The sequence below is a fragment of the Babylonia areolata genome, chromosome 18 (assembly GCF_041734735.1).
Source record: "Babylonia areolata isolate BAREFJ2019XMU chromosome 18, ASM4173473v1, whole genome shotgun sequence".
NCBI classification, from domain to species: domain Eukaryota; kingdom Metazoa; phylum Mollusca; class Gastropoda; order Neogastropoda; family Buccinidae; genus Babylonia; species Babylonia areolata.
This window is the reverse complement of record NC_134893.1, coordinates 35815470-35827799: the sequence shown is the minus strand read 5'-3', so window position 1 is coordinate 35827799 and position 12330 is coordinate 35815470. Positions and strand designations below refer to the sequence as shown.

The 12330-nt window shown below is 41.4% G+C and overlaps 1 protein-coding gene across 1 annotated transcript in view; it reads right to left on the bottom strand.

The window, feature by feature from the left end:
- Positions 1-2443: 2443 nt before the first annotated feature.
- Positions 2444-12330, bottom strand: part of LOC143292228 (uncharacterized) — a 94112-nt gene continuing 84225 nt past the window's right edge. Inside the window, exons 7-12 of the mRNA XM_076602416.1 lie at positions 11337-11390; positions 10044-10182; positions 8214-8329; positions 5518-5593; positions 3453-3618; positions 2444-3188 (exon numbers count right to left, since the gene is read on the bottom strand). Of these exons, the coding sequence (XP_076458531.1) occupies positions 2444-3188; positions 3453-3618; positions 5518-5593; positions 8214-8329; positions 10044-10182; positions 11337-11390 (1296 nt within the window). The remainder of the gene's footprint in view (positions 3189-3452; positions 3619-5517; positions 5594-8213; positions 8330-10043; positions 10183-11336; positions 11391-12330) is intronic.

The following is a 12330-nucleotide window of genomic DNA, read 5'->3' as shown; positions in this document are numbered from 1 at the left end:
CAAAAAGTCAACCAACAACAGGTGTACACGCTGGTAATAATGTAAACATAACGCGTCGCATGACATTCAGCAGTTCTGGAATACACCCGTCCCCCCCCCCCCCCCTTGTCCCCCCCCCCAAACCCCCCGGCGGCCCCGCCTCACCCCCCCAAAAAAAAGAGAGAGAGAAAAAAAAATCACGACTATTACCAACAAAAGAAAACCAACAATTTACATATAACGCTAGTTATTTTTCACAAGCTGGTAACTATCTCTCCGGTTAAGAAGTTATCCCACAGCGTTTATCATAGTCCAGCTGATCGCGACAATAATTATCTTCAGGTGTGAAGAAAGAACCGCCTCTAAAACCATGTGTCCATGAAAAGGCGTCTTGCTGAATCGACACACACGCAAGACAACGAAGAAACTATAGTTACATCTATATGCTGGAATGTCACGAAAATTCAGAAAAGCAAGCAAGCAAACAAAAAAAATTCTATCAATGAAGCAGCGACTCACATGAAGTAAGACACCGTAGCTGAATCACAGAGTGATCGGTTTGGTCGAGACATAATTATTATATATGTATGTATGTATGGATGTGTGTGTATATATATATATATATATATATATATATATATATATATGCGTGTATATATATATATATATATATATATATATATATATATATATATGCGTGTATATGTATATATATACAGATAGTTCACACTCTCTTCGTGTCCTGGGCTCCGCTCCTTGCAGAAAGCACTGAGGTAAATACCAAGACCGGTATATATGTATATATTATGTATATATATATATATATATATATATATTTTCAAACGTAATGAATATAGAAACGAAATACCCCCTACTGTGTTCCGGGCCTGCATACTAGAGATTCTGGTTTGAGTTTGTGGGTTGAAAATCCTCAACTTCACTCGACACTGAGTGAGCTGGCTTGTAGGTGTATTTTCTTTCTTTTTACACCGACAATTTAGCCAGCCACACTCCCTAACTTATGAGTCAGCCATACTCCGTTGTCAGAGTCCATGCCGGGTATACCTTCGGGTTTCCACAACCTGTACAAACCGCTGACATGGATTACGATATATTTTAATCAGCATAAGTGATCTTCGATATTTACCCCTTTGAATGCCGCGGTTGTGTATGTTCATCAGTGAAGGATTGTCACCTCACTGACACGAGTGTAAGACAAGAGCTTACGTGTCAGGATGTCATTCACCATTCTGATTTTTTAGACTTCTTCCTCTTGGGAATTGTATCACCTTACAAGGTCTGCGAGTACGTCGTGATGCCCGCCCCCCCCCTTTCCCTTGAGAAAGGACACATCGCCACCATTGACCTTTGACCGACCAGGCCGCATGGCGGGGTTCAATCCTCGGACCTCGGGGACGAAAATCCAAATGCGCTGACCACTCGGCTTTCACGCTCAATGATAACTTGGTGCAATGTTTGGTAATTTCACGCTCAATGTTTTTTTGTGTGCAATGTTTGGTGGTTCAACGCTCAGTACTTTGGTGTAACGTTATCATCCTTTTTCCCGTGGATTTTCTCCTCCATTCCCACCGATTTCAGGATTATGGGTAAAATATACAGGTTAAAAAAAAAAAATCAACAAAACCCCCCAACAAAAAACGCTATCAACAACAGAAAACTGCGAATTTTCATTCAATGCTCCCCGCCGTTTACTTTTTTGGCATTTCCGCAAAGACATCCTTCTCGTGACAAGTTTTTTTTTTGTGTGTGTGTGTGTGTGACACATCATCTATTAAATGATATAATTATTCCCTTGCTTTTAATTATGCTGATCGGGTTTTCAAACCTAAAGAAGAATCGCAGGCGCTGTATTGAATAAAAAAAACAAAAAAAACCCACCAAAAACAAAACCACCTGATAAATTTACAGATTCTCCGAGATAAGAAAATAAATGAACATTGTCATGGCGCCTGTGTTTAAGCATGAAACGAGCGTTATACTGTGTGCTTTTCGAATCACCCCCCCCGAAAAAACACGACTGTCTATTAACCCTTTCACTGCCAAGCTCGCATTTATGCACAGGCGTAGTAGAGGACCCATGTCACTGAAAGGTGACCATTCATTGGTCTGTTATCCATGAACCTACTGCTCTTAATGTTTGGTGGTAGGATAGACCATATTTTCTATACATCGCAGGAGGAATCCCCAGCTATTCTTAGCTACTGTCTTTTCTGTGTTTATATCACAAGGGCATTTTGTACTCTAAACTGACTGGTGGTGAAAGGATTAAAATCGTGTTGCTGAGTACAAAAAGTGTAACTAGACTTACCGGAATTTGTCGCCAAATGACTGGACTTGACCAGCTTCATCGTTACCAGTTTCAGAACGTTCCATCACAGATGAAGGTTTCTTCACACGAAGAAACAGAGTCAAAACGGGGGGGAAAGGAAACTATAAAAAAAGCTCACAGCCTAGTGAACACCCTATCCTGGCCACCACAACTAATGTCCAGAACGTCGTCTGGAGACGTCACACCATCGGCGTCCAGAGAGTCGTCAGAAGACAGATAGAACCTGGGCGCTGAAGACACCTCGGGAAAATCTCCACAATCCCCTCCGCTGCCTCGTCTCTGCCCCCTAGCCGGGGGATTGGGGTCTGCCTGCACGGTGGGATACTGTTCTTCCTTCTGGACACAGTTTTCAAAGGCACCAGCAGAGCCAGGGTTCGTCTCCAGAACGTCCTCCTGCTCCTCCTCCACTCCTCCCTCTGAATACTCCGCGTCAGGCTCTTGGGAAGCGTCCAGAGCGGCTCTTTTGCGGTCCTCAGCTGCGCCTTTGGCCCCAGAACGACGCGTCTTTTTCGGAGCTCTTCTTGTGGCTTCCTCCTCATCGTCATCACTGAACCTGGGCACACTGGCGGACAAGTCGTCGTCAGCGGCTGACCCGCGGGACACTCCCGCTGGCCCCGGCACCGCTGAACAGGAGTCCCACGTGCCTTGGCTCACCCTGTCTGAGAGGGGAGACTGGTGGTCGTGACAACTGTCTGTGGTCCCTCTGTCTGGAGGAGAACCAGTCCTGGTGGTGGTGATGTTGGCGGCGGTGCTGGTCCCCTCGTCTGGTCTTCCCGGTGGTCCGCCCAGCGCCAAGCGGACTGTCTTGCCGCTACCGCCACCGCCACCGCCCCCTCCCTTCCTGCCCGCCTTGCTGTTGCTGTGAGGTGTGGGCAGCCCCGCACAGTCCGTGATGGTGGTGATGGCAGCAGCGCCGGTGGTGGTGGCGGCGGCGGCGGCGGTGGTGGTGGTGGACAAGGTCTCATCTTCCATCTGAAGGTCGTCCCCAGGCAGGACGGGCGTGTGCCCGTTGGGCGCTCCACGTTGTTGGCGGTGCTGGTGGACGTCCCCGTTACCACAAATGGTGTACAGGTTGGTGGTTGTGGTGGTGGTGGTGGGGGAGGGGGAGGGGGAAGGGGAGGGCCGACCGCCACCGGGGCCCCGAGCCTTACCGCGCTTGGGGGTAGGGGTGCTGACTGGGGTGGTGGCGTTCACCTCGGGGACGGTAAGGGTGGCGAAGGACTCTGCAGCCTTGAAGATGAGCGTGCCCAGGGTCTTCAGGCCTCCTTGGGCGCTGGGCTTGATGGTCTCTGGTGGCAGTAGTGGTGGGGTGGGTGGAGAGAAAAATGAATCAGTGTTGTTAGAGAATGACCAGAGAGAGAGAGAGAGAGAGAGAGAGAGAGAGAGAGAGAGAGAGAGAGAGAGAGAGAGAGAGAGAGAGAGAGTCGGATAGTTTATTCGAAAAAGGCCATGACCCCTCATGAAGGAATGGTGTGTAAACGTATTTGAAAAAGATTATAATGCATATATTTTGTAACACAACAGAACATAGTAACAGAACAAATTTTAATTAGGTACAACCTAGTTAGCGAAATATAAAGGCTTTAAATGGATAAGTTACAAACTGTCTGACTTCTTCTCGACATGACGTCATAAGCAATACTAATTTAAACAAAGAAGACTGGTAGTAATACTTCTGGGGGTATTAGATTGTGCCTAAGGTCACTTAACTCTGGACAACAAAACGTAAAGTGTAATTCGTTTTTCTTCTGAGTTTTTGCATAATGGACAGGCAAGATCATTGTCATTATGCTGTCTGTTACAGAAATGATGAATAGCAATATCTGATAGTCCAAACCTAAATCTTGTCATGACATATTTTTCAATGCTGGGGCAAAGTCATGCATAGATAAGCTGGGACACTGCAAACAATTAATATGATGATACAAACAAAACCTTTTACTTTCTCGCATATATACGTCTCATTCTTGCTACCTACAATCAATTAGTCTGATACAGAGACTGCGAACAAATCCTGTTTCCTCCCACAGCTTGGTTCAGCCAAACAAAGAGAGAGAGAGAGAGAGAGAGAGAGAGAGAGAGAGAGAGAGAGAGAAGGCAAGACAAGACAAATAGTTTACTGAACTGGGCTATTTGCCCATGTCAAAGGGAACAGTCGGGTAGGGATGAAAATCAGACAAAAGAAAACAGCGTTTTTTGCATGCCAAGGGTTTTGAATTTCATTGTCCATACATGTAGCACGATCTTAACTGGAATGCCTTATTTATGTAGATTGCGACTTTCATTGAGTATTTCACGTTTGATAGCAATAACGCTAATCTGAGCACAGATGGATGGTTGTAAAAATTTTTTTAAAGAGTAAACTGTTCTCTAACCTGTTGGTATCTGGGACAAAATTAATGAGCATGAAGTTGATTTCTGATTCAGAGAGAGAGAGAGAGAGAGAGAGAGAGAGAGAGAGAGAGAGAGAGAGAGAGAGAGACAGACAGACAGACAGACAGACAGACAGACAGACAGAGAGTGCAAAGGGACACACATGCTGACAAAAGATTTTGTCTTTTCAACATCAATGTATTGTATTGTCCTGTCTTGTCTTGTCTTGTACTGTACTGAACCACTTTTTGTCAAAGCAAATTTCTCTGTGGAAAAGTCGGCTAACTGCCCGGAAGTGTATTTCTTTTGACAACGATAAAACGAACCTACCTTCCTTTCCATTCTAGACCTTCTTCTCCCTCCTCCTGTGACTCTTTATATCCATAGTCTGATGTCTACTCACTTCTCTGTCCATCCTTGACTTCCTTTACTGATTAATACACATAACTTTTCTCAAGTAAGTCTTTCTTTTACCTCCAACTAACACAGACAAACCTATGGTCTGAAACGATGGACGCCTCTTATCAAAAGTGAGTCTTGCTTCACGACCCAAAATGTTTTAAAAAGTTTTCTTCATTTGTAGTATTTCTTTTACTGTCAAAGCAATTTTTGCTACAGAATTTGCAAGAGACAATCTTTTTTTCTTTTTCTTTTCTTGTCGTGGGTTCTTATACATGACTGCTGCACACGGGACCTCGATTTACCATCGAATCCGAGTGACTGGATGAGAAAAGTACGGTCCACAATGACCATCTTTCTTTCTTTTCTTTTCTTTCTTTATTACTTAATTTTGTTCTGATTTTGTTGGTACTCACGTGCAAGAGCTTTGTTTATTTCCCATTCCTGGACTCCACGCTCGCTGCATAGTCTTTTCAGGATCTTGATTTGTTTCTGCAAGATACGTAAGGCAAACATCAATCAGTCGTTAGTTACCTTGTTGTCATCCTTGGCCTAGACACTTTTAGTTATATATTGTTCTGCATTTGTGACCTTTGGAAATGATATTTATATATTGTTCTGTATTTGTGACCTTTAGAAATAATATTTATATATTGTTCTGTATTTGTGACCTTTGGAAACGATATTTATATATTGTTCTGCATTTGTGACCTTTGAAAATGATATTTATATATTGTTCTGTATTTGTGACCTTTGGAAATGATATTTATATACTGTTATGTATTTGTGACCTTTAGAAATGATATTTATATAATTATTGTTCTGTATTTGTGACCTTTAGAAATGATATTTATATAATTATTGTTCTGTATTTGTGACCTTTAGAAATGATATTTATATAATTATTGTTCTGTATTTGTGACCTTTAGAAATGATATTTATGTATTGTTCTGTATTTGTGACCTTTAGAAATGATATTTATATAATTATTGTTCTGTATTTGTGACATTTAGAAATGATATTTATATATTGTTCTGTATTTGTGACCTTTAGAAATAATATTTATATATTGTTCTGTATTTGTGACATTTAGAAATGATATTTATATATTGTTCTGTATTTGTGACCTTTAGAAATGATATTTATGTATTGTTCTGTATTTGTGACATTTAGAAATTATATTTATATATTGTTCTGTATTTGTGACCTTTAGAAATGATATTTATATAATTATTGTTCTGTATTTGTGACATTTAGAAATGATATTTATGTATTGTTCTGTATTTGTGACCTTTAGAAATGATATTTATATAATTATTGTTCTGTATTTGTGACATTTAGAAATGATATTTATATATTGTTCTGTATTTGTGACCTTCCTTTAGAAATGATATTTATGTATTGTTCTGTATTTGTGACCTTTAGAAATGATATTTATGTATTGTTCTGTATTTGTGACCTTTAGAAATGATATTTATGTATTGTTCTGTATTTGTGACATTTAGAAATGATATTTATATATTGTTCTGTATTTTTTACCTTTAGAAATGATATTTATATATTGTTTTGTATTTGTGACCTTTAGAAATGATTTTTCCACTTGGGCTGGGTCGCATGAGGTGATCTTTTCAGCGCTTAGTCTGCTTAGTGTTAAGGATGTTCCTAAGTATATGGAATTTACCGTGGAGAAAGCAGCATTCTTCACGATAAGCAAATTTAGCGCTGCTAAGTTCGTTCATGCCACCCACCCCTGGTCCCAACAGTCGACCTTTCCTGAGATGCTCTCGCGTCGCTGGACACATGAGGCAGCTTAAGAGCTCCAAACTCCGCGCGGTCCTCAACCACTTTGCTGTTGCCATCCCGTCGTCTGTCATCAAGTCTGAGGTCTCTCTCCACTGTTTGTCGCCAGTTCATCTTGGACCGTCCCCTCTTTCTCCAGTGAGTCCAAAGTCGGCGTGCAGTTCTTGCTCCGGGGAATCTCAATTCATTTCTCAGCCAGCGGAAACGCTGTTTGCAGATGGTGGTTGACACGGTATGCCGGTGGGATCTCTCTATGACCTCTTTATTTGAGGTGAAATCACGTCATTTGATGCTATGGATCTTGTGCTGACATTTGATGTCAAAGACGTCTGATTTTGTTTCTTCTACTGTGTGGTCTTAAGTTGCCAAGATTCGCAGCTGTAGAAGAGCGTGGATAGAGCATTTGAGTCATTGAATCTCAGCTTGAGTTTCAGGCAGAATTTTCTGCTGCTCCATATTTGCTCAGTTTGTTAAATGCTGCTGCCGCTGCCTTTCCAATCAGTATTTCAGTTCATGACCAAAGTCACTGGTGCTGCAGGTAGAACTACCGAGGTACGTTTTCTACTTTCTAAACTTTTTTTTTTTATCGATAAAGACATCATCTGGTTCTTTGTCTTTTTGGTGTAGCTTTTCATCTCATCCAGAATAGGCTGCAGGTCTTGGATGTTGTTTGCAAGGGCAGCTATGTTTTCAGCAAAGTCCAGATGTAAGAGATTCTTTTCTTCAGTCCTCCGTGAGGTGCGTTCGTCAGCGCCCAGTCTGATGGCAAGTGCGAAGAGGAACGGGGTGAGGAAACACCTCTGTCTGACGCCCCGAGGACTTCAAACCAGTTCCTGTAGCCATTTTCTGTCCTGACCCGGCACCTCATATGACTTTCTCTGGGGTTTTGAATATTGTCTCGTTTTGAGTTGATTGTGCAATGGAGTATAATGATGTACATCTGTTATTGTTAATGTTCACTGCATTCAGATTAAAAAAAACTTTTTTACATTATGAATTGACTTAATTAATTTATATACAAAATAAAACGGCGGTCGACCCAAGAAAGTCCGGGCACAAAAAAAAGACATTCTCTGGGATGCGATAGGACTTTAAGATATTTCAAGAGTAATGGTTTGTGGACACTATAGAAGGCACTCCTGTTTTCGTTGAAATCGTTAAAAAAACGGTTTCATAAGGTAAATAATCGTTCACACACACACACACACACACACACACACACACACACACACACACACACACACACACACACACACACACACACACACACACACAGGAGGTTAAAAAAACAGAGTGTGTAGGTCTACCTTACCTCCAGCAGCTGTATATTGTCTGTGGCCTCCTGTAACTGTTTAGTGATTTTCCGTTTCTGCTTGTACAGCACTTTGAGATGGAACCTGTTCTGGTGCATCAAAGCCACAACCAGACCTGAAAAAAAAAGAATCATCCGTTTGACAGTCATCTTCATCGTCATCGTTGTCGTCAGCGTTGTCCATATTATCACTTGTATTTATATGTGCTACCGTCGCCACAACGATGACTGTAGCGATGATGATGTTGTGATATGGGATGACAATAATGATAATAATAATGAGCATTTATATAGCTCTAAATCTTGTGCAGAGACAAATCGAAAAAAGGCTTTCACACTAGTCAGTCACACGCATGCATAACTCTAAACTGGGAAAAACTGAAAACAAGGAAGAGGTAGGGGAGGGAGAAGGCTATCTATGGAAGAGGTGGGTTTTAAAACTCTTTCCATACGAACAGCGAAAGAGACGACGTTAACAGCGTTTCTCCCCACTTACCATCATCAAAATGTTGCAAGCGGAAGGCTCTTACACTGAAGAGGTGAATGTTGACAAAGAATACCACAATTCTGTCGACGGAAGCTAAAGGTTGGGTCATTCAGACACCCACTGGACATCCGAGGGGTCTGTGTAGAGAAGAGAGGACTGGCCGTACTGAGTGAGTTAAGGCCAGACTTGAAAGAGTGGAGTGCGGAGACCTGACGAAGCGAGAGAGGGAAGTCATTCCGAATGCACGGCCCAGAGACAGAGAAATTGATCGCCTAGTTTTTGTAGTGACCATCACGAAAGCCCTGATACTGTCTGTGTGGGTGATTTAAACAGACTGAACGACAATGCTCACCATTTTGGTCAAGTCAAGATTCATTCCAAAAAGTCCGTATGAGGGCACATAAAAAACAACAACAACATGGACAAAATGCAAATAATACATGGCGAAAATGTATCTGGCAAGGTTACACAGGACATGACGAATGTGTAATCAAGTAAATGAAAATAATACTGCGTGTAGAGTATTATCTGAGCACAAAAGCATCTAATTTCAAATAACACAAAATCGCATAATTTTTTTTTTTTTTATTCTTTATTTTTTATTTATTTCCAACATGGAGTGATGGCCTAGAGGTAACGCGTCCGCCTAGGAAGCGAGAGAATCTGAGCGTGCTGGACCTTGTCCGACCTTACTTGACATGTTCATCATTTTGGTTGTGCACGTTTGAACTTAACTTCGTCATGCTGTGAGCTCTGTATTGTGTTTATGTTTCACCCTTCGTAGGACTTTCCAACAACGGTTTGTCCTGTTTTGTGGCATTTGTGTTTGTATTTCTCTTTCTTAGTCACAACAAATTTCTCTGTGTGAAATTCGGGCTGCTCTCCCCAGGGAGAGCGCGTCGCTACACTGACAGCACCACCCATTTTTTTTGTATTTTTTCCTGCGTGTAGTTTTATTTGTTTTTCATATCGAAGTGGATTTTTCTATAGAATTTTGCCAGGAACAACCCTTTTGTTGCCATGGGTTCTTTTACGTGCACTAAGTGCATGCTCATCGTCTCATCCGAATGACTAACGTCCAGACCACCACTCAAGGTCTAGTGGAGGGGAGAAAATATCGGCGGCTGAGCCGTAATTCGAACCAGCGTGCTCAGATTCTCTCGCTTCCTAGGCGGACGCGTTACCTCTAGGCCATCACTCAATGTTGGAAAAAAATAAAAATAAAGAATTAAAAAAAAACAAAAAACCCCCAAAACACTACAATCATTTGATTAAAAACACTGGGGAGGGGAGGCGAGGGTGGGGTGTGTGGGGGGGGGGGACCGGGGCGGGGGGGCACTGACTGTTCAAAACCCGCAGCACCCTCCAGGGCAGCAGAAAGGACAGGATGACCACGAAGCTCCGCATGTTGGAGGCCGTCAGCCCTTGGACGAACACCAGGTCCAGCGTGAAGGAGATGGCCACCACCACGGCGTCAAACATCTGCCATCAATCAATCAATCAATCAATCAGTCACCAACACGGATCACCAGTCAGTCAATGGCGGGGCGTCGCAAGCAGTAGCAGTAGCGGAAACAAACAAACAAACAACGAAACAAACAACACACATACATACGCACACACAAACACACACACACGTGCGCACACACAAAAACACGCACGGACGCACAAATACACACAGACACACACACGTAAACACACACACACACACACGTACGCACACACACAGCTTTATTTGCAATTTTCTATGAGTGGAATATAGCATTTAACCTTTTGACTGCTGCTGGACAAATACAGTACGCTTCACAGTGAAGGGCTGTTGTCTGATTTTAAGATTGAGGTCACAGCTCTGGATGTCGGTCAGATTTCTTTGTTTGAATTCCTTCATCTGGGTACTTCTTCTTTATTATTATTATTATTATTATTATTATTATTATTATCATGATTTATTATTATTATTATTATTAACAAATAGTAAAGAGTGGTCAGTCTCTCCACACACAAGGTACATAACTTCAAGCCAATGCTGCTTACGCTACCAATTCAGCTATCATCATCATCACTATTATTATTATTATTATTATTATCATCATCATTATTACTATTCTTCTTCGTTTTCTTATCACTATTATTATTATGATTGTGATTATGATTATGATGATGATGATTAGTATCATCTATTTAGCAAAACCAATCACACCGCATAAAAGTACACACACAAAAAAGTATTCTTGCAGTTCAAATTCATACCACAGCGGTTTCATTCCATGAAGATTCACAACAGCTACAGGGTTCAGTCATGTAATAATGTCTTCTAATGCTTACGCTGATACAGGAACCACTGTTTGGAACATTAGAAAGGGGGCAAGAAAGGGAAGTCGAGCATCCATGTGATTTGTGTAGGTCTGGGCGTGAGTTAATGGTTTTGAACAGATGAAAACAACAACAACAAACAAAAAACAACAAGAGACGCATGTCTTGTTGACAAGAAAACAAAATATCACCAATCTTACAAGAAATCTTGACCAATGAAAGCTAACGTTTTCTTCGTTGCCTGAAATAACAAGACTCAAACAATGAGAAATAAACCCGTGGAATTGGAAATGCTAAGTTCTGTTGTTGTTTTTTTTGCTTACCTCCATCTTCTTCCTGAGAAACCTTCTGCCGACACTCCCAATCTTTAATAATGTCTGCAACAGAACATACAGAAAGTAACACATTCAGAATCAAGTTCAGTAGATACCAGTATGCATTTTCATTTTGATAAAGAGCCGAGAACACACACACACACACACACACACACACACACAATTGTGATAGTTCATGGAAGAAACTCGTCGAAAGAAGTGCAGATTCTTGGAATATGTGATGCACAAGAAACGAAAATACTATGAAGGTTATGAACAAACAATGGCATGGAGATGAAATAATTAACAAAATTAATAGTAAAGAGTGGTAACTCTCTCCATTCACAAGGTACACAACTTCAAGTCAGTGCTGCTTACGCTACCGATTCAGCAAGAACACAGGCAAATAAAAGGTACATTGGAACAAACCCAGACACTTCCTCAAAAAAGGAAGTGCCGGGCCTGTCCTTACACCGATCATCTGACATGTGCACACAGCAGCAAAGACGGAAGAATGCGCAAACACAAATAAGCAAATGTGAAGATTATGTTTAACACCTTCACTGCTGCTGACGATTATGCTTGTCAGCGAAGGACTATCACCACGCAGAGATAAGACAGAGCTCACATACAGGTCAGGACGTCAGGTCACCACCCTGTTATTTGGACTTCTTTCCTTTTGGGATTGTATCACTGTTTTTTTGTGTTTTTTTTTTATTCGCTCTTTTCAAGGTCAAGGCGAAAACACTATCATTAGGTATTGATAGTGATGCAATGATATAACAAATAATAAACATTATAATTATTGGCATCAGCACAGAATTATTGACACTTTGTTTACTTTAATGTATGTCGAGCAACACTGTAGAAAAAAGAACATAAACCATATTATGATTTCCATTAACAGAAAACGGTGTCGTCCATATGTTAAACTTCTTGAAAACAATAACTCATAATAAATTATGGCGAAATATCAAAGTGTGCAATAGTGAGGCAGGTGTAT